The sequence below is a fragment of the Columba livia genome, chromosome 4 (genome assembly GCF_036013475.1).
Source record: "Columba livia isolate bColLiv1 breed racing homer chromosome 4, bColLiv1.pat.W.v2, whole genome shotgun sequence".
Lineage (NCBI taxonomy): Eukaryota > Metazoa > Chordata > Aves > Columbiformes > Columbidae > Columba > Columba livia.
Window position 1 is genome coordinate 41,224,203 of NC_088605.1, and position 27,057 is coordinate 41,251,259.

The window sequence follows — 27,057 nt, forward strand, 5'->3', positions numbered from 1 at the left end:
ATTCTTTGATTTACTAAACTGATCTTTAAGATTACCTGATTCCCAGAAGTACTGGATGTGAAGTGCCACTGCCTTTATCTGTGTCTGAGGTGCTTTATGCACTGAGCTGCTTCTGATGGTTTTGGTTAAACTAAGTATATTTCTTATGGGAGACTTCATCTCGGGAAAAGGAATCAAATCTGGTAGTAGACACCTTTCCATGCTAGCCTGTAAAAATCTTCTAGACTTTTTTTTTGTTATTCCTTTAGTCCAGATAATAGATAGTTTTTCTCTTTAAACCTTGATTCACTAAAGAAGGCTTCCTGCTCTGTGCTTCTTTGGAGTGTTGGAAAGAAATCCTCAGTGATGGCTTCATAGGAAGCATAAGAGGTATCTGAGATGGTGAGCAGAGGTAGATCCTGTTGAGAGGAAGTATAGAGCCAAAAAATTCACTAGACAAACAGTTCTGATCCTATTTCTGCTGCAGGTCCTTAGCTATGTGGTGTCACATTAGGCAGGTATATATTGTCCTATTGAGAGCCTCTGGGACAATTAGTAAAAAACGTGCTCAGGAGCACATGGTCCATCCAGGCTTCTTGTCCTCACAGATGTTCTGAGATACATAAGATACTATGATATTAAATAAGGTGTTGGAGAGTGTGGTAGATACCTTATTCCCTTGAGTGTACTATCCTGCACTTAACTGACTAAACTAACACTCCACATTTATACAAAAATGTGCTCACATGGCTTATGATCGATCAGATGTCTATGCAAGTCAGCAGAGCTGAGAAGCAGCATCTGATAGGCGGGTGGGTATCCACATGCTGCTGAAGAGCATGTCTGTGTCCTGGATGAGGATTCCAGACTGGTTCAGATTTCATGCCGAAGAATTTCCCAGTATATAAGCATCATGCATTTTCATGGTGCAACTTGTACTTCCCCAGTTCTGGTTTGTGTTTGGGGGTAGTCGTCTCCTTAATTGTGGTTGGTATATCTTTGTTGTTCTGTATACGCTGCCTGTGGCCCTCATTTATTTGAGGAAAACAGAGTCTTTAGGAGTGGTAGATTTCCCATATGATGGAAGCGCTGACGATGTCTCATCCTTTTATTGCTGCAATACTTCTCCTTATGACTAGCAATTTAAGGATCTACAGGGTAATGGCAGTCTTGCTGACACTGGGCTGAAGGTCCTGGAGCAAGATATAAGCAGAAAAAAAAATCTGCACACTGTTGGTGCTAACTTTCTTTTTCCAGTACTGGAAAGAGAGAGGATGAGACAGAGGTATTGGGTTACAACCCTACCACAGGTCTTCCAGTGAGACTTATTAATAGAATATAAATATGTGTTATGGAGTCACTGGGCAGGTTCGATGCAGATGAATCCAACCCTCTGCCATTGAAGAGGTGCAAATATGTGAAGGGGAGATAGTTGGTGAGCTCAAGTCTGCTGCAGAAGTGAGTTTGAGGCAAGTGAAGGGCTGCAATATGGGACTGTTGGCTCAGTTCAGCTGGCTTGTAGAAATGGAGTCTGAAAATAGCATAGCTACCAAATAGCAAAGACTTAGCCCAAAAGAGGTAAAGAGCTTTCAGATCAGATGAGAAGCAGATGTATGTACTTGAGATGCAGATATAAGAAATGGAATAGAAAACCCATTAAGAACTCCTTGAAATTAAGACCAACAAAATACTCTCATAGCTAATGGCAGCACGAAAAAAATCTAAATCTGGTACTGTAGGTTTTAAGCTATGTTAGGGAGTATGTGCAGCCTGAAAGACTTGTGTTTCTGAAGTTGTCAAAATATGATTTCATGTTCATCTACAAATTGGAGAGCTGCTCTTTGATAAAAAAACGAACCCCTATGTAGGAATAAGGAGGCCAGCAGTAAAATGTATTTTTTGCATTATGATAAGCTGTGTAAAATTTGAGTGGAATTTTGTATGGGCAGAATTTAGTTTGGTGTTGAATAAAGTTCAGGAAATCTTGTATCTTTCTTGCTTTGGTAACTGTTAGAAGTATTGTTTCTTGAAAAGGCATTATATACCCAGTACCTCTCATTGAACAGTTCCCTGTTAGACTTTCCCCTAAACTATTTTTAGTAAGTGTCACAATTAATAATCTCCCTACTGTACAAACTGTACTGTAGCAGTGAATTTATACTTGGATAAAATACAAAGATAATTATAAATTGAGAAAACTTCTTCAATGTCAGTGAATTCTCTAACGTATATCAGTTTCAATTTTAATATATAGGCTTTTGATACATAGGCCATACTAGAGATAAAATGTGAACACAAAACAAGGGCTGGATTTGCTTTGTTCATTTTTTCAGGTCAACCTTGATCTGGAAATATTTGTGAAGAAACTGCCCTCTTTGCTGTAGGACGCCTGCTGTTCTCTGAGTCAGACTCAGCATATCTACCGTGTATTGTTATAGATTTGTTGGATAATAATTCATGTGATGTCAGCAATATATGGCAGCATCTACAGAAAATGTTAGAGAGATCAATAAAATGATGCAACAAATGCTTTACACCAGAAAATTAATAGACTCATAGTTTGTCTCCCTTTCAAAAGCTGAAATCTTCTTCTCTATATTGTCAGATAAGTTTTTTTCCAGTGAGCTTTTTTTCTTTTACTGTACTTAAATGTGTATTTCTTAAAACTCATGTAGCAACTGTTTTTTTAAGAATGTGAAGTATTCGTATAGAAGCATATAGAAGTCCAAAAAGAAGTAGTAAAAGTGGGGTTTTTTTCTTCATTTATTGAAACTTTTCTGATTATGGTGCTTTGGTCATTGTGAATCCTTTTCTTTAGACTGTCAGATTTTCAGGCTGCATACATGGTATTTCTTTTAAGGTAAGCCATTTTCAGGAAAAAAATATTTTTTAGTCTCAAAGTGCATATGTAATTGTAGCATGAATTTCAACTCTTAGAAACACTCCATCTCTATGACCCTGACTGAGCATGATGCTTAAACATGCATAATTTTAAGGTATGGATATTAAACTGATTGAAATCCATCATACACAGTTATTAGAAGTGCTTTATGTGTCTCAGACAGAGAGATACTTCAACTATTGAAATTTCACATAGTTTCAAGTAGAGCAGCAAGGATGAATTTTCCTTTTACAATGCATGGATACCTTTAGCTAGAAAACGTTGAAAAAGCCTTATGGTTGCAGTGAAAAATTTGTGACTTTATTTTGTATAATTCTACAACTTGCTCTTTAACATGCCTAGAGCAAAGGCAAGGAAGCCCCTGAAGAAAATCAGAAGTCATAGACTTTGTCCTGAGCCATTGCCTTTTGCATTTATATGAAATGAGGCTTTGTAAGTTATGTTATCATCTTGATGATATTCTGAAGAGGATATTGAACACTAGAATAATGAAACTCTTAATGACTGAAGATCAGGAAAGGTCTGAATATAACAGGAAGCCAGGTTCTTCTACACGTGATAGGTGAAATAGCTTTAGGAATATTTGTAAAATGATGGATCTGTAATTTATTGAAACAGTTTCCTTACTTAATCTGAGCATCAACTAACTATTTTATTTTGGTTATAGAGGCACATAAAGATTATGTTTAACTTATCTAATAATGGACTTTAAGTAACTCTTTAGGAATATCAGTACAGGTATGTATGGTATGTGGGTATATATGTTTGGATGTAAGACAGAAAATTCCTTGCAAACCATAATCCATTCAAACCATCATACAATTAAAACAAACCAAACCAAGCAAACAAAAAACCACCCAAAACAAAGCAAGCAAACAAAACCAACAACAACAAAACACAACCAAAAACCACCCCCTTTAGCCTAAAAGGAAAATGGAGGGGTAGGCATAATGGGGAGAAGAATTCCGTACAAAACAGTGTTATTTTGTTGTGTATAGATGCATTGTGCTGCTTCATCTTGAATGCTTTGCACAACTCTGGACATACTGTATAAAAAAAAATAGACTTTGAAAAGATTCAGAAAAGAGTAGCAGGAGTGGCTTTGTAGACAGAAATCGGCTAAGACTCTTACTTCTAGAAATGCCTAAGGGACGTTATATTTGGAATCTGTGAAGTTGTCTGCAATATAGAAATGAGCAAGAATCGATTTATTGTCTGGTTGGTTTGAGGCCAACTTGAGAATGTGTAATACAAGCCCCACTCCTATGTTCTTCCTTAAGCATGATACAGGAGAAGGGATTTTGATCTCACTCAGGATGACTGCTCTTTTGTTCTCAAAGTCTTATGTTCTAGTTATTCTAACTTTTCAGCATTTTAATAATATTTTCTGAATAGGCTCATTGTGGGAGAACACTACTGACTTAATAGTAATGGAAGGAGATTTTACCACTTTCATGTATGAGACTCACTTTTTTCCAATATTTAAATTTTTTATAAAATGAAGTTTCTTTATGGTGGTATTTGTGATCTTCTAGCAAGTGGGATGGAACTGCTGGACTGTGACAATAGGCCCACTGCAGTTTGTGAACTTTAATTTATACAGACATTAAAATGTTTGTACAATCTTTTCAATGCTTTGTTCTAGAGAATAGCAAATTAAGACATGATAATAAATAATCCTAGTAATTTTCTTGTTCCGCCTATTATCTGAGCTGTGCAGATCAGTTTATGTACATCTCAGCTATGAATTTGTAATTTATTGTCAAACTTCTTAATCTTGAAAGCAACTTATTTAATTCAAGCTTTTCCTTCTTGAAATTGTAGTTTAATACAGCTGATGATATAATCAGTAGGATATTTTATGTTTAGGAAGATGATTTGTAGAAAATAGAGCTAATTAGACTTAATGACAGGTCTCACTGATGCAGTTGAAAGCTACATAAGAGTATATGTTTTTAAAAAATCTATGTATCATTCTTTAAAATATGTTTATTGATTATGACTTTGGAGCTTGAGTTTTGAAAAATCAGTAATAGAAAACATAAATAAGTTTTTCAGTATCTTAGAACTTAAAGTATGGGAAAACTACTGTAACACTTAAAAAGCAATGTTAGAAGTGTTACCTATATAAGTACTGTGAGAAATACTTTTTCTGTTCTAAATGCTAGTAAATAACATTGTTTGAATAGCTTTTTTACTTAACTAATGCAAATGCCCTCTGAATTACATTGTTTTATTTTTTGTGGGTAATTTGTCCCATTATGATGACTGTAATATTTTTCTCGTTTGTCTTTTACTGCTTGCCTTTTCTAGGAAGTTGAGGTTGGTATACATCTTCTGTCTTTCATGATTCTGTGAGTTTTTCATATATACATTGATTCCTTATGTTTTACTAAATGTAGGTTGTTTCTCCTTCCAGGATGATTATTTTCGCACGTGGAGTCCGGGTAAACCATTTGATCAAGGTAAGATTTTGCTACTATTTTTTTTACAGGTTAAAATTTAAGTATTTATGATTGTGCTCCTGTTCTAGAATACCTGCAGAATTCTGTGAATTTGTCATTTTCTCCCTCTTTAAGTGATCAGTTTAAAGAGGACCAGAAATTGACCCTAATCATCATTTTATATCTGTGATTTTTGCAAACTTTTATTGATTAGAGACAGAGATGGGTGCATTAGGAAGCTCCAAAGTAGCCTGAAGCTCCCCTCATATAAACAAGTTCATGGGGTTTGGGTGGTTCTGTTTTGTTTTATTTATATATTTAAGCACTGTTGCATTTTCAGTAGGACATCTGAAGAACAGACATGCAGTCTGATTTTTGTCTTTTGCTGTTAACAAAAAAAAAAACAACAAATGATTAAAGTGTTGAAAATCACTTTATATCCACTGATAAAGGAAGATCTAGAAAAACAGTTTTGGAAGTCTCTGTCATGTTCATGTGATCTGTCTTGAGGCAAAACACAGATGGAGCTTTGAGAATGCTACAGTACAACAATTTCAGCCTTAAAATAATTTGAGCAAACACAGCAAATTTTCATATTAAACATTACCTCTGCAGGCCCATCAATATAATCCACCTCATGTATGTTGTTTCAAATATATGACTACTTGATCCTTTTATTTTTTTTAATTGTTACCAGGAGCACTTCAGAGACTTTTCTGATAATTCCAATGGCACAAATGCAATGAAGAAACAGTGTAGGGGCTTGTACACTAGAGACTGAGATAAAAATGTATTGAAAAAATAATGTTTACTTAATTTAAAGAATGTTCTGCATAGCGGATACTGACTTTTAACGGAGATCTATAACAAATTGTATTTTACTACAACTACATCTCTTGGAGATGGACTTTCCACCGTGTTCTATGCCTTTGTCGCTTTAATTCAGGATTACTGTGGTAAACCTGTGAAAGGAAATCCTTTAGTTTCTTAAATGAATGCACCTGGCTTGTTTTGCCAGTTTGTGGAAGAGAGGAGTAGATGGACGGGGAAAAAAAGTCACATTTATGCTATCACTACTCTGTGAATTGTGGTGATTTTCTTCTGGTTTGGTGAAAATCTGTAAGTGTTAATATTGATCCATGGCAGCCTGAACATTTTAGAACCTGCCAATTTCACAGATCATGCGTCTCTCCTCATTATATATTAATATGTTAGGAAAAAGTACTTGACTTTAGGCTCCTCAGATAAAAATGTTCCTTTATTTTAGTGAAGTACCTCATCTAAGAAGCAGAATTAACACTTCACTACAAAGTACCTTTAGTCTATTCATTTTCTTGTTTGGTTTGGTTTGTTTTTTTGTATCTCTTTGTTTGTTTTGTTTGTTTTTTTTTTGGGTTTTTTTTTTTTTAATAGAGGGACATGGTCTGCAAATACATTTTTAGTTTGAGAAATAGATTATACTTTAGTGACTTACTGGTGGTAAAATCTTTCATCAGAAGACACTGAATTTGATACACTGTAAATTTTGCTTGTGATTTTTTAAATTTTTTGTTATCACATACTTGAGATGTGTTGGTGTGTGGTGTTTGTTTTTGGTTTGTTTTGTTTGTTTGTTTTTTGTTTCTCCCAGTTTGCTATTAGTGTTTCAGAAGTTATGCTGAAGTATTATTTTTTCCCACCAGATTTACACTCTTACACACCCTGGCTTGTTCTATTACTCTGAATTCTTTGGAGATCCTAATGCTAATGTTTGTAGAATACTTTTCTGAATTTGCAAACAACCCAACTAAGAAAACATGTTAAGGTTATCTGTCCTGCCTTGTTTGCAAAATGCATTGTGTATTGGGTAGTGTGAATATTTTAACAGCATGCCTACAGAGTTCAACTTTGTATTTTCATGTCCTTGTTAACTGAAAATTAACATTGAAGAGTGAAATGCATTTTCTGAGTAGTTCTTCTATCTACATTTTACTGTGTAATTTATAACTGAAAACCAAATAATGCTAGCTGGGACCACTTTTCAATAATAAAAGGTACACTGGAGTTTTGTTATTTAAAAATTGGTCCCAGTGTCTTAATTTGTCGATCTATCATTTAAAGAGTATCAGGTATTGTTACCCGCCAGTGCATTGCTTTTCACTTTTTTTGCAATAACTGCTACAGTCTTTGTATTGAATTTAGCAATGATATTGAATTGTGCTGCATGTCAAAAGATTTACTGTTTCTTAAGAATTAGATATTTTCTAGACTCTGATTGACATACATGTATTATTTATTAAGCAGAGGCTTGCATGCTGTTGTTTGGTTGAAAGTCTGTAAATAACATCACTGACTAGATCTGGAAGATACAACAAGAGACAGACAAAGGTTTCCTAGTCGATATCTTGGTCTCCATGTTGTAAGAACTGACTTCCTCTTATTTCTGGTTGCCATCGGAAAGCATTTTTTTTAAACATAGGAAAATATTCCTGAGAATAAATAGAACTATGGAAGTACCATGTGCTTGTTGATACATTCAAGACTCTCTCATCAAATGGGAAAAGTGATCTTGGGTGATATTTTGTGGGAAGAGCCAATCGTACTTTGTAAGTGTGGCAACCTTGCAAATGTCAGTTCCTTAGGACTGAATGTAATGTCCATGATTTACTGAAGAAATCTGGTCCTTTATGATTCCTTACGTTCGCCAATAAAAGAGACAGCACTGACAAAATCAGCACGTATTTAATTGAAATAGTTTTTATAGTCTACCAACTCTCACTTTTTTCCAAGTTTTAGGTGTAAATTCTGGTAGTCTGTACGTGTCATTGCAGGGCAGTGCCATAAGCACTGCACCAGCACCCTTCCACCTCAGTTGTGCACCACTTCACTGCTAAGTTTAAAGTTAAATAGAGTTTAACTATTAATTAGCTTTTTTACCTCAGTGGCCGTATATGTAGACTTACAGGTTTTGTTTTGTTTTTTTTTTTTTTTTTTTCTTTTACCAAAGTGAACTATTCAAAACAATAAATGGAGACATGACAAATGACTGACTGTGAAGTCCTGTGACCTGTTGGGGTTTGTTGCAATCCAAGCAGTCTGTGTTAGAGAATCTTTATGATGGTTTCCCATTCAACCTCCTGTTATTGCCATTCCGGTTTGTGCAGCAGCTACTCTCTCAAGTGAGAGTATTCCTTAACAAACATTGTCCCAAATAAAAACATGACACTCCAACAACAGCTTTTTAATATGTAGAAATATACTTGCAGTGAAGGCTAAAATTACTCACTATACCTGATGTTTAAACAGGAACAGTAAAAACTTCCCATGTCTGTTGTGTTTAAGTTTCTAAGAATACTTCTGAAGATACAGGCAGATAAGTTCATTGAGGACAGAAATAAAGAATATCCTTAATTTACCTGTATCACTGTTTAATTTATTTTTTTTTAAATTTGTTTTATCGCTGTGTGCCTTTTCAGAAACTTACCTATAAATCTGTGAAAGTATGGAATAAGCAAGGAAACTTTTTGGCATTAAAAGATCTGAACTCCAGGTCTACTAGATGGGTTTTTTTTTATTTCCTATTTTCTGTGAAAACAATAGGTTATAGGAATTACTCATGCTTTTGCAGAAATGCTTTTTTTTTTCTTTGCTTTAAATGATGGCAAATTTATGTGATGAAATTACAAATAGTTATTTGGAAGTTTTAAAATCTGTATATGAACAAAATATGAAGACTTTTAAAGTATATAAACCTCAGCTGACTACATGTGATAGGGGTAGTGGGGGAATATTTAGCTTTGTCTGTGTTTTCAAATTGTTAATTGTCATTTAAAATCTCTATTCTACCCCTTTGTATTTTAGGCTGTAGTATAGGTACAGGTAAACTCCTTATCAGTATCACTAGTAGTCAGACTAGTGAGTTCTCATTATTTACGTTTATTATTTTGTATATTCTGCTCAAATTCAGCAATATATGGGGACCTTTTTCAAATTATTCTTAGACAACACCTATATTAATTTGCACAGAGTATTTTTGAGGAACCGATGCTTACAATATAGACATGTCTTTGTGGTCTACACACAACTATTATTTTTCTAAGACTTATATGACTATTAAAGTCTTTTTTAAGTTTTTTTTTTTTATAGATTTACTGTGTATTGATAATATATCTTCATATTTTTTCAAAATCCATACTTAATATGAAACCAAATCTTAATGCTAATATTTTCTTGTAATATATGAAAAGTCTTGTTCAAAGAATCAATAGTCGTGCATATGATAATAAGTGTCTAAATAGTGTCTTAATTCACTTAACTCTTCTATATTTGGTGTGTTTTGAAAGACATTCTTAAGTGAATATGATTAAGTGTGTCAAAATTGCTCAGGTGGACAGATCTGTATAATTCCATTAGCATAAATAAGAGGGGTTACATGAAGATATGTCTAAGCATTCCAGGAGGTTAGCCCTTACTGTGAAATGCATAGTGATATTTACTCCTGGTCTGCAAAATCTAGGTTATTTTAAAAGAGGGAAAAATATTACAAGTTGCATTGCAATCCATCAATACCGTTCCTTAAAGCAACATCTGACATTTTCCAAATACTTGTTCCCGTTGAACTCTCTTTTTCTTATTTAAACACATTTTTCTATGTTATATGTATATATGTGTTTTGACTATATATATATATATATACACACACACACATATACATATTTATGTATTTCTATAAGTATCACAATGTAAATTCTTAATAAACAGTCATGTGGGGCAGGTATTATTATTGGAATTAATCTGAATGTTGTATTAATTGTATTTCAGTTGCTTCTAAAAGGCAAGTTTTATCCTTTCAGTGGTTTTAGAAACAAGCAGATGTTTCGTGTTTTGGGCTATGCCAAGTTGGATATTTTAGTAGCTTTGATGTATGTTTTATCAATGTTTTCTCAAATTAAAAACCATAGTTGCTAACACGTTTTCTTCATATACCACTTTTACATCAGATAAAAATATGCAGGATATTTTTGGCACATATTATTTTTAGACTACAGATGGTAGCAAAGCTTGGAGGGTGTAGCTATTGAATAAAATTGCGTACACAGAGACACTGGCGTAATTTTTTAAAGTGCAAAGGATGTTTTCCTTTGCTCAATAGAAATACCTTGGAGGAACAGTGGAGTATTTTCATGTAATGGAAAAAATATGAAATGACATTTCCATGGAGGATGAACACCCTGAAGATATAGTGGTTTGTAGATATATTTATAACGTTTCTTGTAGAGCATTCCACTGAACTGGTTTTTGCCTTTATAATATCAGGTTATATTAGATGTCTGTTTACAGCAGAAATATTGTAGATACCATTTTACAGCAGAAATAGATTTTGAAATAATTACAAACACATTTTAGTTGAGCCTTTGCCTTTTAGCTCTTTATGTTTCATCTACCTAGTTCTGTAATAATTTGGGCTGCTAAGGATATGGAAGTTCATGCAAACACATATCTATAATTTGTGAATATTTTTATGTACTGTGAACTGAAATCACTCAGAGTCATATTGAATAAAATCATTTAATTCACTCAGTTGCAAGCCCTGGGAAGCTACATGGGAGTTAATGAAGATCCATTAGTTGAAGACTGTTAAAACAGTCACGCAGACTTAACTTGGCTACATTTGATATATGTATTTATGATCTAGTTTTTATAGGAAATAAATTGATGTTTTAAAACTAGGAATATATATTCATGACTTTTAAGACAAATTAGAGTCCTTTGCAATTAAAATGTGTTACATATGATTTTAAATATAGTCCAGTCTTAGTAAATAAGCATGAAATGTTTTTAACAGCTTTTCAGTGATTCTTCTTTATTTCTCTTTTATAAATTTCTCTACTGTGCTTACACCACAAACGTGACTTGTCCTATACTGTTCACAGTCGTGGCTCCTAACTCAGGTTCACTGAGTAGTATGCAGCTGTTTCTCTAGTTGTGGATCTCAAATTGTTTCAGTATTTATCTGTGTAGAATCATTGCATGGATTCTAAATTCTTACAGCTGTTTTAAGAAAGGCTGTATAAAGGGCTTTTCGTGAGGCTGAACCAGCCCATAATAAGAGATTTTGCTTGCCTTCAGTAGCAGTTTCACCCCTCATTCCTGCTCCCCTGACACCATTTCTTTGTGCCCTGATGTTAGGTCTGTAGCGTCACCGATTCTTTAGTTGTCCTAAGATCAATTAAAAAGTGCTGGGATCTTGTTTGTTTGTTTCTTTGCTTGTTTGTTTTTAATCTGGCTAAATCATTCATACCCAAGCATAGAAAACCAGAAACGTGGCACAGGGCTACTGTGACTGGCTAGAGCTGGAGCGCCAGACCTTCTTTAGCTGGCAGCAAAGGGTACATGGAACCATTTCTTTGCATTCTCAAACCTGCTAAACTTTAGTTCTGCAAATCTCTTCATTTTTGAAGTCCTACTTTTGCCTGCTGTGCTGGGATGTCCCAGTTAACTGCCTTGAGTCACAGGTGCCATCACTCCCAGAGGACTCTGTGCTTGAAAATGTTTTTGGTGTGTACTAGGACTGCTTCTTTGCAGGCTCATTTAATGGCCTAATGAACTTTATGTTTGCCACAGGAATTTAATACAAAAGCTTGTAAAATAGCTAATAGAGGAAGTAATTAAGAATATGTAATCTGAAATCACATGTTACTGTCTAGTGGTGAGGGAAAAAGAAATAGCTTAATGAATACCTTTAAAAAACAAACACCTAACAAAGAATGTAAAGAAGAAAAAAGCATGTACATAGTTTTCTTGAACTTGAATAGAAGAATGACCGTTCTTAAAGCACATTTTAAATGTTGAAAGTTGCCTTTCGACCCCTTTTTATTTAATTGTCTCGGATTTATAACCTGTTTCCTTATTTGTTTTCTTAACTAAGATTTTTCTTGTCTGTTTCTGTAATCCTGTTTATCTCTTGTTCACATATACGTAACTCTTTACTAATTTTTTATGTACACTGTGTAAAGAACATACATCCCAGAACAAATAAGTTGCAGTATGTCATTGGCATGTAAAATTCTTGTTAGTAACCTCTGCATTGTCCTTGCATTTTGATGGACAGGATTGTGAGAGAATAATAGGATTTCAGGATTGTGCCTCAAGTTCTTATTTAATTAACATAAATTGTTTTATTAGCATCTGTGACACTCTAAGAAACCTCTCATGTCAGAATCTGCATGTCCAGCAGTAAATAAAAAACATTTTATTATTTGAACCTTGAATATATTAGATTTGAGAATCAGTGAGACAGGCTAAAGGGCAGATCCAGCAGTTACGTTTGTGAATTTAGTTTTTTTTTCCAGAGAGGCTACTTTAAGTTCTTTAAAGAGGAGGAAGGAAGGGAGGGAGGTTGGGTATAATTCTGGAATATTCACTCTGCTCTTGTATACTACATAATATGTAATTAAATATATTCAGGCTTTGTTTTTTATTTAGCTATGTCTCACTTAAAATGAGACTTTCTCTCTGTAAGTCACCTCTAAGTCACAGGTTTTAAACTAACATTTCGTTTATAAAAATATACTTATGGATGGAAACAAATGGATTGCCTCACATATTGAAACATTTACTGTGAAACTGACAGAATCATAGAACAGAATCATTTTGTTTGGAAGAGAACCTCACGATCAGAGTCCAACCATAGGTACAGCCTACATACACCCTTAATAATTTCAAAACAGGACTTAGGCAAAAATTGCAAAAAGTATCTGTAGGTCAGATAAAATATTAATATTGGTACTATAAAACTATTTGTGATATTAATAAAACCAGGTTGTAAAATGCTCACTGGTATTTGCTAGACACTTTTTTGTATTTATCTGCTAATAGAAAAAGTAAGTCTAAGCTTTCGAAGTGTTATCTTGAGTCAAGGTGCCTTTTGGAGAGGAAGGCCAGGCTTGGCTGTGGAATGCTCTGTCTGAAGCATTGCACGCTCTGAGGTCATTTGACTTCTTATCTCCAGTGTTCCTACTCTCCTCTCCAGCCTGTCCATGTACTGGGAATATGCAAGTCCCTCCTTTTCTGTGCTATGCCAGATGTTGAGAACTGTGAGTCAGGACACACAGCTACAGACTGAAAAGGGACGGAAATTGTAGATTGCTTTATTGCAGGCTAGTAACTGCAGAAGACCTGGAGTGCTGTCTGTATTTTCAAACTATAGTGTTCTCTGCATCTGGAGACCAGAAATGTTTCATGCAAACATGAATCTAGGCATACAAGATAAACCCTGGAAAGAATGTTATGAACTGAATTTTTAATGCAGTAGGTCCAATTGCTTTGCATTTATCATTTTAAAGAAGATAAGTTCATATATATAATATTTTTTAAAATTTATTTATTTATTATTATTTTTTTCCTAATAGCCACTTAAATCTACTTCAAACTTTTACAGGTTTGGTATATTTGTGGTTGTCATCCTGTAACAGTGAAATATCTTTATAAATACTGCAAAACTGAAGCATATGAGAATGACCATTAATTTCAGTATTTTAAGCTCAAAGAACATCTCCTAGATTGTTTATCTTAGCCAGGATGTATACAAAAGCTTAACTGACTCAAAAATTAATGTGCTCTGTATATTGTGATGCAAGATATGATTTCAACTTTTGTGAATTCTTCACAGAATATATTTTATGTAGAAATTTTCATTCAGTTTTATCACAAGTACATTTTCTGATTACTTTTGTTACATCAGGCTTCTTCAAAATACATATATATGCATATTGCTGATGTATTAGATATTTTATATGAATAGTCTGCTGGATTCTGGCTTAGTTGGTTTAAAAAAGTTAAAAGATGAAGTGGATTGCAGTAAAAAAATCTGATTAAAATGCCCTCTTTATTTTACCATAAAAATGCATAATTAAATACAGAAATAGAGCAGTTCTCTAAGATACTGGAATTATATTATAATACATCTTATAGCATGCTGTTTTGCAAGGGTAATCATCTTGGCATGTGAGATAATAGGTGGAAGAAGTTTCAAGATGATGCCTTTTTGCTGTGATAAGTATGCAGATGTTTCTTTCCCCTGATTGTCAGTTGGAGAACCCAGAGGTCAGTTCTGATGAGGCACCGTGTCTCTAAATTATGATTCAGTGTATTTCAGAAAAGATAATATAATGTTTGAGTGTTTAGTAGTGAACTTTCAGGTAACCTTAAGCTGTTATTTCTTTCTGCCAAATCAAGGAAGTTGGACATTGTGTTTAAAAAAAAAAAAAAAAAAAAAAAAAAAAAGTCCTTCCCTAAAGCTGCTGAAATCTTGAAGGTTGGTAGCCAACTATGCACATGTATTTCTATAAGCCGTAGCTGATTTTGGATATTTTTGGAGTATTTGAGTATTTATTTATTGTAATTTAGAAATTACGAAACTGTTACTGCTAATCATTGAAGAAAGAAAAATGTGGTCGCTTCAGGCTGTGGGCCTGGATAAAGGTTGTCAAAGGTAACTAGAGTTTTTGGGGTACCTTACCTCTCGAGGGCAAAAAGAGTGTGTGGTGTTTGATTAGGTTTTATTTTTGGTGGAGTCTTTTTTTTTTTTTTAGTGGTAGTATTGCTGAAATACCTTTGGAAAGTCTGAAGGTAAGCACTGAACATCTGAGAAATATGGAGTCAGTAACTGTTCTTAAAATCTTGAAAGGAAGGTTTTAGATTTTGTATTTCATCCACTCATACCCTTGCCCAAAACATGATGACATAAGTAGGACTAAATATAACCTTTGTTCAGGTGTAAACTCTGCTAGGAAAATTATAGCCTATAGTAGTGTAATGTCTGTTAATTTCTGCAGATTTCAAGTGAAAGTTTAATAGTAAAGATACCAAAACTTTTAGTAAGAATCAGTATATGTAGAGTTGCAACATCTGTGTTTCATAGATGAGAAATCTAATGCACATTGGTTTCAGCAGTACTGAAAGACAGTGGAGTGCATCAGTGCATGTTGCTAAGCACACAGTATGCATTTCAGATGAAGTAAGCAGGCCAGAAATGCCAAACTTGGCCAAAAGTTGTCCCAGTAGGTGGTATTTTTTGGTGATTTTAGAGATTTAATGAATGAAAAGGTATGTAGAAAAAAACTAGGAGATCATTAAATGATATACCAGTTATTTGACGTTCAGCAGTACAAGAGTCTTCTAAGTAAGATTTTTTAAACACTTATATTTAAGAAAAAAAAGTGATACACAGATGTCTCCCAGCTGTTTTACACACATGTAGTCATGCAGTAACATGCACTCACATAGACATATTTTTATTATATAAATGATGTCATAATTGTTCATCCTGGAATCTTCCTACTTGGAAAACTTTCTCATCCCTAATATTATATTGTTTGGGTTACTGAGAGTAATGTTTCTCAGTCAGAGAGTACAGTAACGAAGGAACTCTTGGTGGAACATGTTCTGTACAGCTTCTCCAGGACACAAATACCTACTCTTCTGTGAGCTAGAATGCAAGGGTAGATTAGGACATATAAAGGTTACACCTCTGTGTGAATGACTGAAAAATGTGTGGCTCAATGAAGATGATTGTTTTAAAGGGAGTGGAGAAAGAATGAGTGAAGGATTTTTGAAACTGTGAAAAAGAGATTAGGCTTCCAGGGGAAGAACAGAGACTGCCAGCTTTTATTTTATTTTTTGAGCATTTATTTTAACTTACATTAACAGTATACAGAATAGCAGGTTGCATATTATGGGTCAGTATAAATGCATTTTTATATACATATTTTTGAAACTTGAATGGCAAAGTGAGGAAAAGGGAAATATGGTAGTACTTTGTGTCACGTAATACTAGCTCGGTATTAGATGTTTTTTTGCTTACAAGAACTCTTATCTTGCATAACTGCAACCATTACAGGGCAACTTCACGCTCAGTGCTAATGTACCAGAGCTTAGTAATATAAAATGCTAAGAACAGCGACACATCTGAACAGAAGCCTAATAAGTGGCTTTACACAATTGACCCTGATGCGTCAGTATGGAGACTCCTGACCAGTAATGAGAGTAGGTGTTTCTTGGGTAGAAGCAACCAGCATGCAAGCCACCTTGGTGACTGAAACATTTGCTCTCAAGTTAGAAATCAGACTTGTAGACTGTCTGTAACATTCAGGTGGTTGAATCTAAACTCCTAATTACTTGCTTGCCCAGCTACAGAAAAACCTCTCCATCCTTCTTACTGAAGTTATAGATTAATGTGGCCAGACAGAACAAATATACGAGAAGATTCCTCTTGTGAATGCCCAACTGTAGCTGCCCATTCTGCTTTTCATGTTACAATATGGAACCTTAAATGGCAAATACAGTCCCTGGGAGAAGAAACAAAAATTTGAGATTCTTGTTTTTCAGAACATTCCCATCAGGTTACTGAGGTAGGCTATTTCTTGTTTATTCTCTCATTTTTATTTATGAAACTCAGATTGTTACCTGCACAACAATTCATTTTTCTGTTGAAGTTGAAACATGTTTATTCTCAGTAAATATGTTGTATAGGAAAATAGGAATGTCTTGCTATGAATCCACAGTAGTGTGGATTCAAACCATCTGTGGCTGAGGAGAACCTATATGCATGGATTCAAATTTTGGGTGCCAATCACTGTATGATTTAGGCAAAAAATAACCACCATCACTGTTTACTGTTGTTTAACATTTATCTGGATTCCCTGTTAGCTGACAGTATCAACTGAGTGTTTAAGTGCTCTGCTTTGCACTCCTCGCTATTGCTTCTGGAAATTGTGATGCTGGGATTCTGCTCATCTCTCTAAACCCAACACATTTCTTGATGAGGTAAGAAATCACCATCTTTCTAAATGGAGAAGACACTGATGACTTGTAGGTATTATATCTTCAGGAACTGTGTGGCTTATTGAATCAGGCAATATGAGTCATTCCTGTGTAGGTGTCTATCTGCCTAGGGTTGTAGCCTAGGCATTTGACCTAATTATTAATATTTTAGTTAAAACTTTTAGATAATTTATATTTTTCTCCCCCCCTTGTCAAATGTCAAAACTTTGAAAGCAAAGAAGTCAGACCTGCCTTTTAAACTAGAGGAACTAAACCACTCATGGGATACTCAAAATGTAGCTCAAGTTACGGGAAGTGTAGTAAAGCAAATTGTCTAGCTGGTTCTTATTTTGCCCATCAGAAATGAATCACAAACTTTAGAAAAGGGAAATAGAATTTCAGTGTGAAAACTTTGTCCTTAACCTTTTTTCCCCTTTTGTTTTGCTGGGTATAGAAAATGAGGAACATGTCAGAATGCACCCAGCAGATTGTGAAATAATGGTAATTTACTGTGGTTTCTGCCACAGAGCTCCTGTTAAGAAGATTGCTATGTTATATCTGGATAATCTTGGTTTCCTATTATATTTCCAATAAAGATGATGTTCTGGCTACTGTCAGTTCTGCTAGTGCTAGCTGTAAATTAACTTACAGAAGAGATGATGGAAAGCTTTGCTGAATTGCTCTACCAAATTTGAATTGTAAATAAATAGATCCATTAGTAATAACTGAATCAATTTTTGAATATTAATTGCTTCCTTAACATGTGAGAATAACAAATCCATATCCATCTGTAAAATTCACCAAGTGATCTAATTCTATTTCGTAATTTTTCAGCAGAGAGCACATTATTTTTAATTTACAATGTAAGTTTTTAGAGAAATAGTATTTTATGCTTTTGTAATACTTTTTGTGAAAATGATATTTTTCTGTTTTTTGAAATGTAGTTAACATAACATTTGATGTTATGTTAGACAAATATTATACATGGAGAAATGTAGAGATATAGGCAAATAACCTGTGGCAAGTTCACTTTTCTGACTATTTGGAGCTAAATAAGTCTGAATATTATCAAGTTAATAAAGCTAAGATCAGACATGTGTCTTTAGAAGTTGGTTATATCTGACTTTCTGGGAAGCCAGCTGATAAATTATAGTCACTAATAAGGCTTGCCAGAAATAATTTCTTTAAATAAACATATTGCTTACGTCTAGAGTCTCCTCACCATAGTGGAAACCATAGTCTGTTTTTAATGACAGTGTAATTGTTCTGTACAATCTACATTTTCACTTCAGCTATGAGAAAAAAGACCCCTAGCCTTCATAATTATGAAGATATTTCAGTAAACGTGAATTGAATAAAAACTCCTTGATTATTGTCTGTTTCATGCTGAAGAAAATAGCTCTGAGGGATACATAAATGGCTCCACAGTGGGATTTTGGCACTTGTGATATTTCTGGTGTGACCATTGTTCTGTTCCATAGCTGCTTATTTTAGCAGAAATGGAAAGGAATAATGTGGTGTTATCAGTGCAAGTCTATATACTCTGAGTGAGCTGGAGTAAAGCAAGCATGTTTTTTCAGAGATTGCTAGAAGAAACAGTGAAGAATATTAAAGACTCGTATTTCCTGAGTTAACTGAGTTATACGTTTAGATGAAATCAATGGTACTTTTCCTGGAACAAATGTATACATTTGTGTAGTAGTTTAAGACATTTAAGATGACTTCATGTAGACTGGACATAGTCACCTATGCCCCTGCATTGTAAGGGGAGCCTAGTTCTTCCCCAACATGAAAAACTGCAGACTGTGGTTTTGTAAAATGTTTTTCTTGTGATTTAGCCTTCATTTTCCACGAAAATATTCTGTTTGCCTGTTCTGGGTATGAAGCAAAACAGGTTTTTTAAAAAAGCAAGCCACTTCCATGCTTTCATATATATTTTTTTTTTGGTAGTTCTTTCAAATCTGGGAAAATCACTAATGCAATCCATAAGTTTGCCATTTCAAAAAAGCAAGTTAAATACAAAAATGTGAGATCGTGCAAAATAGATTAATAAAATTTAGTTCCTTTGTACTTCATAGTATAGGGTTGACTACAGCATGTGACATTGAAAGAAAAAAGAGAAAGATTTGCACCACTTTTCATAGTTTCTAGCAACATTTCTTTCTGCATTTTATCATATGGCTTTCTAAGCAGACATTGACCTTTCAGGTAGTTTACTTTTTCACATTCCAAAAATCTGTATTTTTATGTTAGTGATTTATTTGGTTTCTCTTGCTGTTGTAAGATACTACAACTTTTCAGAAAATGTGTCCAAGGACATAGATTCTTCTGTGGCTTCTGCATCACTAGGACTGGTTCAGTAACTAGGGCATTTTCTCAAAAACGTATTGGAAAATATGAGACTATGTATCAAACATAAGATGAGGATAAAAGACTTCGGGGCGGGGTGGGGGGGGGTGGTGCTCATAGCTTAAGAGAACAAGACGTTCAACAGGTTACTGAGAGATAATGTGAGTTAATGCAAATGGGGAGACCATGAGGGTTGAACTTGCCTTTGAATCTAAATGTGGTCTTGTGACTCTGCTGGCTTACTCTGCTTGCACAGTAGCTGCTCGCACAACCCCGCAGTCATTCTTGCTGTATATTGAAAGTGTACTGCACCTGAGGTTATCCAGAGTTTCACGAGGGGCTTGATAACCACTAGTCAGCAAATACTGATACTGTAAGGTCTGGTTATGCTCTGGAACTGATAGCGTCCTCTCTTCCAGTCCAAGTGGTGTATGTAAACCTTTTGTAGGAGGGGAAATTATTCACTTTAGGAATGTCCAAAACACTTCTCTTGCTCAGGCTCTCTTGTCAGCTGTTATTTATAAAGAAATATCTCTTGAGAAGTTAATGAACTCACTGGTATATTCATCAATGTCTAATTGGTAGACACGGTGTAAAAAAATCCCTTACTATTCTTCAAATCTCTGCAGCTGGACAAAGCTGCCAAGACAAAATCTTAAGTCTTAAATACACAAGTTTGTGCACACACACAAGTTTTGTTCAGTACTTGGTTTATAAAACAAACCCTGACCGTCAAAGAAACAGCACATCAACCCTGACTTCTCTGTTCCATAGCAAATGAAACAAACAATGTGTGTATGCACGGTATAGTCTCTTTTTCTTCCCACCAGTTTTCTTTAAGATGGTGCTCTCAAAATCCAGCACTTCTTTCTGTCAACACTTATGTGTTCAAAGCCATTTTCTAATCTGACCTCTGAGTTACATGTCTTTGAATTCAATTTTTATGTATATATATATAGATATATAGATATTACACCTTAAAATGTGCTCATTTACTTGCATGTGTGATTTTTTTGGAGAGATGCATGGTGTGTGCGTGCAGCTCCTTGTTTTTGGTTTTTTTTTGTTTTTTTTTTTTTAAATAGTGGAATCTGTCAAACTAGATGTCTTCCCTACTTTGATACCCATCTTTATGTTGTCGTAAAGGCAAAGTGTGATAGTACCATCTCTTAGTTGTAAGTTGGATTCTGCCCGTAACATTGCCAAAAAGATATGTTATGGCTTGCTAAATTTTGATAGAATTGTCAAAACACACGTTCAGAGTCCCAAGAACTTGGGAAAAGAAATAACCATTTCAATGGGAATGGGAAGTTACATGATGTCCTCCATTCATACCTTTTCCCGAAACACATTTTCTACTTGATACTGAACTCAGCATCCTTATGTCTTGTTCGTGTATTTTTATTCCATTAACCTATTCAGTTTTGCAAACCAGTTATCTGAAGATATGCCAATATCATATTCCAGTATTGCTACCTTAGTGTCTCTATCAGGGAACACTCCAGAAAGAGGTACTCTGACCAGTACATTGAGTAGTAATCTGTCCATGCTTACTAGGAACTGGCATTACATTCTGTCTGACTTTAAGCTGTACATGTATTAGATATGGGTTCTAAAAATCTGAAGTATATTGGAGAAGGATACTGAATAAGCTGTCATTAATTTTTACTCAAACTCGGTTATTCTAGTTCAGTCACTTTTTGCTGCACTTGCTTCCCACTTCTTTAGAGTTGTTGTAATCAGACTTATTACAGAAGTCTCATTGTGGTTTTATGGCTGGTTTGCTGTAGAAATAAAAATACCTGGAAGAAGAATGCATATTTGCATATGTCCTATGCTGTAATTAACAAAATATTTCTTTTCTTTCTGTGTTGAATTATTATATTGAGTCTATCACTTCTCTGCTTTGTCAATATGTTATTAAGAATATACTAAAAATATTGTTAAGAAGGAAATAAAACTCAAAAAATCACTGATTTAGGCTATATTTAATCATATCTAGCACCACAAAGTTGTCTGTCAAAAATGCAACTAATGATCAGCCTGGTTCTTGTTTCCTGGGCACAGTGTTAGTCATCCTTATGTTAACATCTAGTTCAAATACAGGTGTGGTTAAAAGTTACTTTTGATCATGAAGAACAGAAGAAGCTTAATTTTCCTTTCAGGAAATGTGTATACAAATAGATATTTTATAAGCAAATATGAAAAAGGGGAAAGAGCATTTCTGAAATAGAACTGAAGACTGGACAGTAATATGCTGAGGTGAAGATGAACATAGGAAAACTGAATTCTAGTTGTTCAAAGATTTCTTACTTGATTTTGTGATTTAGGATTTTCAGTAGTATCTCTTTAAGCTAGTCTTTGGTGCTTAACTTATTAGGGTGAGTTATTTGTCTTTTTTTGAGGGGTGTTAAAGAAAAAAAAAAAAAGTTTTGGAATGTTTAGATCTACCTGAAGGACACCATGGAGATCAGTGAAGGGAGAAATTGATTCTTGTGAGAGCAGAAAATGGCAGAAACTTTTCTGTATTGTCAGGTAGTCATAGTTACTCAAGAAATATGCTATACCATTTTAACATCAAGTAGGAAAAAGGATTGTTTGGCTCTTCTAATAGTTGGACTTGAGGATCTCAAGAGTATTTCTCCAGCCAAAATTATTCTGTGATTCTAGTATTATAGCCAGAAATTAGTACTTGTAGTTTGAAGTGTGGTTCAAAGATGAGTATGGATTAATGACTAAAGGACCAGCCACAACGCAGAAATAAGAGACCTAGCATATTACAGGTAGAATTTTTATTTAAGGATGGAGTCAGACAAATCACTCACCTGCATATTTTAGTATACTACTTCTTTTACTAAAATCTTATCTGAGTTATAATTTCTCAGTTAATTCAGATGGAGTAATTGTTCACCACTCAATGTTGAGTCAGAAGAACCAAGCTACATCTTAGGAAGCAGGAAAGGGAAACTACTTTCAAGGTAGAAATACCAGGATTTGGGGATTACAGTGAGAAATTGGCAGTTGTTTAAAAAATGTGGTGGTGAGTACTTTCTTAGCTACACAACAACAGAATTTAGCGAATGGATGCTTTTCCTCTTCTGTGGGTTAATTTGCTAATGAACCAACACATCACCATTTATGTCTTATTGAATTATTATTGTGCAATGTAGCTTAGTAGATAATATTATTTCATAGTAAGAATGACAAGAAATAGATTGAGTGGAAGTATGTTTTTTTATTAGCATCCTGGCTTACAGCTTTTAAGAAGGTCTTGTGTGTGTGACAGCCATCATCTGAGTGAAAAAATGTTCCAAACTCCTGATCAAATGTCATTTGCCTTTCTTACTTCTTTTTCATTACTTTTTGGCTTATGGTTTTATTTTTCTTTAGGAATTTGGTGCTCTGAATGACATAATGGGTATGCAAACTTTCTAAAAGTCCCAAGCAAATTCCAATATTAAAAAAGTTTTTCAGCTACACGAAAAACCAGCAGCCTTTCCTTGCCTTTGTTAGAAATGTGAACCAGGAGAGAGCTGGATAGGGTACTTAGTATTTTTATAAATAACTAAGAGTAATATTTTAGGAGAATATACAGTAGTATACATGTTTCATGAAGATCCATTTTTCTTGTTAAGGAATTTTGCACAGCTTCATCTTGCATTATCACTGAGCGTGCTCCAATTTATCCTGATGAAAATCAGTGCTTGTCAATTTGACGTGTTGTACAAGCAGCAGGCCAAGCCCCTTCTGCAGACTTGGTGGGTTTTCTGTGTGATGTGTTTCTTTTCTCAACTGCATGATTCTAGATAATTGTTAACCATTTTCTAAAATTATTTTTAGCTTTAGATCCGGCTAAAGACCCATGTTTAAAGATGAAATGTAGTCGCCATAAGGTCTGTGTTGCACACGATCAACAAACTGCTGTTTGCATTAGTCACCGAAGGCTTACACACAGGTAAATACTTTAAAAGTTAATTCTATCAACTCTTTTTATAGTGTTTGTGACTGGCTCTAAACCATAAATACGCTATAATAAATTTAGTTATTTAACAACATGTGAGCGGAGTAGGAGCGGATTTGAGCAGTAATTGTGTATGTATAACTTGATTACAATGTTTAAGATTTGATCTTTTTGATAGACTGGTAAACTAGAGGGTGTACATATTTGAATATCACAAACTGTTAATACAAATAGATTTAAGGAAAAAACAACTGTCTTAGCAACAAATTAATAGAATGATTGTGGTAATGTTCTGCTGCTGTACATTCATTTCATCACTTCTTATATGAAGCTAGGGAACTCAAACCTGCCTGTTTTAGTGCAGATAGTGGCCTGATATACTGGAAGGCACTTTTTTTTTCTTTTTTTTTTTTTTTTTTTTTTTTCTTTTTTGCCCTCATTCCCTCGGATTTTCTCTTCTATGCATTCCAATTTTCTTTGCGTTCTGGACTGGTTAAATATAAAGAACAAATATATGATAAAGTTATTCCAGAATCTAAATGTAGATTATTTTTATTTTTACCTCTTTTTTGGGGGGAAGAACAGTTCCAGATGCTCTGTTTATGTAGATCTTAAAGTAGCAAAATATTAATGTACTTCTGTGGCTTTATCTGGAGCAGAAAGTGAGAATGTAGGGGGTTGAACCATACACTTATTTGAGTCATGAGATTGTTTGCTGACAAAATGGAGTCAAGTTGCGTTTTTGACTTGGACTTGTTCTTTTTTCTTGCACTTCATTGTGCAAAACAGTGCATAATAGAAGGGCTAAATTTCAATAATATGATTGTAACAAGTGTGTGTTAAAGTACTTTGCTCAGTAGGTGCTGAAAAGAGCTAAGGAAAATACAGACTTTCTTGTCTCATGTAAGAGGATCATTTCAATCTTCTTAAGGAGCTGCTACAGTTTTATGAATGATATAAGGAATGTTTTTCCAAGTGTCTTAGTATGTTTAAATATACACATCTGTAGATTTTAAACCAAGCAAGATAGTACATAGTGAAAGGAAAAGTTTAAACTATCCTCAATCTGCAGTTTGAGTTAATTAATTTACAAAAAAGTTCTACATTATTTTTAATGCTATACTGTTTATATCAAACAATCTTGGTGTAAAGCAAAACATTTTTGTTTGATAAAGTATTATCAGGCAAAGCTAGGCAGACTAATTTCAACCAGAGGTGAACTGTCAGAGGAATATATCAATGTCAGCTGTGGAGAGACAACACAAACATTTGAAATTTCTGATATTACCCATATTATTGAAAACAGTGAAAAAATGATGTCTCCAAGTTAAGTATATATGCAGCAGGTAAGGACTGAAAAGTTTTTTAGATTAGGTGATGTTGCATACTGAGCATATTGACATTGGCCTTCTAACATGTATTATTCCTCCCACAGTCCCTGGAATTCTTTTAGAAAGGTAGTATTTTACAAGAAAAATCTTGTCTGAATATAATACAATCTCATTATGGGAAACTTCAAAACGGCAGCAGCTGACTGTAAAAAACACTGCAAGTCTTCTGTAAGCTAGATGAAGCAATTCTCTACCTATCTGAACCAGGGCAGGGATTTCCCAAGCTTAGATCTCCCTGTTTCCCCAGATTGCCGGGTTCAAGGAGAAATTAGTTGCTTTGTGCTTATTTTCTAAAGGGGTTTTCTTCATGCAGTCTCTGACTTTTCTATCGTATTGTTGGATAAGAGTATGAATAGCGTTTTCACAGAGAGTCATGTGTGCTGATCTCTCTATTAACTTCTTTAGCCCAAGGTTTATTTCCTTCACTGATATCTACAATTTGCATATTGATTTTCAACAGTGCCATCTGTTTTTCCAAGTTCCCAGAGGACTAATATGCTGATTTATCAGCCTTGGTAAAAATTAGATGAGAAAGGTTGTATTATCAACTGCCAGGTTATATTATCTACCTGGATCCATTTCTAATATATCAGCTGTGTGCATTCAATCTGTTGGGAATAAATATTTACAACATTTCGTTGCAAAAGTTTTCCTTTTACTTTGTGTGTGTGTGTGTGTGTGCGTGAGCATGTGCTGTTCTTCAAAGATCTGATAATTGGAGTAATTTATCTTTATTACCAAAAAAAAGGCAGTCAAGAGTGTCTTCTGGGAAACCTTCTTCATGGACTACTGGGAACTTTTCATAAAGCCTTTGCCCATAGATTTCTGTTTGGATGTATTTGTTGTATAGATCCATAGATTTTCCAGAGATTATTCTCAAGACTCCTGCACAGGAAAAGTAGTTTTAAGCATATCAACTGATACAGTGGCAAAGACTGCTTACGAGACACTCAGGGAAGAGGAAAACTCTGCATACCTGCAAGATAAATCAAAGGTTTATAGACACCTTTGGGCTACCCCAGGGAGACTGCCAAGATGGCAAGTCCTCTTCTAGCATGCGTTATAGTGCCATAGCATCCTGATGCAAGAGTTTCCTTTATGTGCTCTCCTGGAAAGACTGAACAGTATTTGACAAAAAGCTGAAATAAGTGTTGTAGAGCATTGGTCATGAGTGTTGTTTGGAGCACTAGAGCGTTAGAAAGTATGGGAGCATGGTTAGAGGTGCCACATTTTTATTGGTAGCAGGTAATTGCATTTGCACCTCTGCTGGCTATAACTGTGTTGGAAGCTGTGCCCTCTGTGCCGTTCTCTTAGTTGTGTCCTATGAAAGAAGGAGGAAGTACTTTAAGAGAGGAAAACATGCAGGATATATATTAATGTTATTTATCCAAGTACTTCCATGTGCCTTGCTGTGGGAAGGGAGTAACCGTCTACACTAGAGTGCATGATAAACAATTCAAAGTCTTATGTAAAATAGAACTTCTGATCAATTCTTTGAAACTCTGGAGATTGACATTAACTTTTCCTTTTTCCTAAATGGTGTTTTACCATCCCTTTGTGCTTTCCAATGTATCTTTATTGGCTAAGTGATAGGCTTTATGGGGAAAAGAACCCTGTAAAGTGTTTGTACATGCAATAATGAAATGCTCTGGAGTATACCTCATTCAGTTACAAATACAACTTGTAGAATATTGAAATACAGAATTGCCAGTATTGTGGTACAGTGATGTGTATTCAGCAGGGTATTCATCATACCAATAGAAATTTGTTTACCCGTTCTAGTTTTCAATCACTTCCTTTCAGGAGATTTAATTATTTGAATGTGCAGTTATGGGAATTATGAGTTCACCGCTGTGAGCTTCGGAAAGAGCTTGCATATTCAGCTGGAAGAGAACTGGACAGGAAATAGAAAGGGATGAGTCAAAAGAGGAGGGTTGTGGCTGGTAATGGATATTTCAGAGCACCCACAGTGGAATGGGTGGTCTTTGTATAAGCAGAGCAGCAGGTGGTAAAGATAAATCCTTAAATATTTACACACTTATGGTTGCCACTTTGAGCAAAGAAAGCAAGAATTTGTGGTGACATCACAACATGTAGGAACCTATTTAGGCCATGGAAAGCTGGTAGCTTAACCAGGCTCAGAAAAGTTGAGAAGTTAGTCTAGCAACAAGCTATCAGAGGTTTGCAGGGCCTGATAAATTGTCAGTTAACTGTCTTAGATCTGAAACA

The 27,057-nt window shown here is 34.7% G+C and overlaps 1 protein-coding gene across 3 annotated transcripts in view; it reads left to right on the plus strand.

The window, feature by feature from the left end:
* The window catches only part of SPOCK3 (SPARC (osteonectin), cwcv and kazal like domains proteoglycan 3), a 194,046-nt gene that overhangs the window by 65,524 nt on the left and 101,465 nt on the right, over positions 1 to 27,057 (plus strand). For all 3 annotated transcript variants that reach the window (XM_065061384.1, XM_065061382.1, XM_065061383.1), the window contains exons 3-4: positions 5,301 to 5,346; positions 23,317 to 23,431. In XM_065061384.1, the coding sequence (XP_064917456.1) occupies positions 5,301 to 5,346; positions 23,317 to 23,431 (161 nt within the window). The remainder of the gene's footprint in view (positions 1 to 5,300; positions 5,347 to 23,316; positions 23,432 to 27,057) is intronic.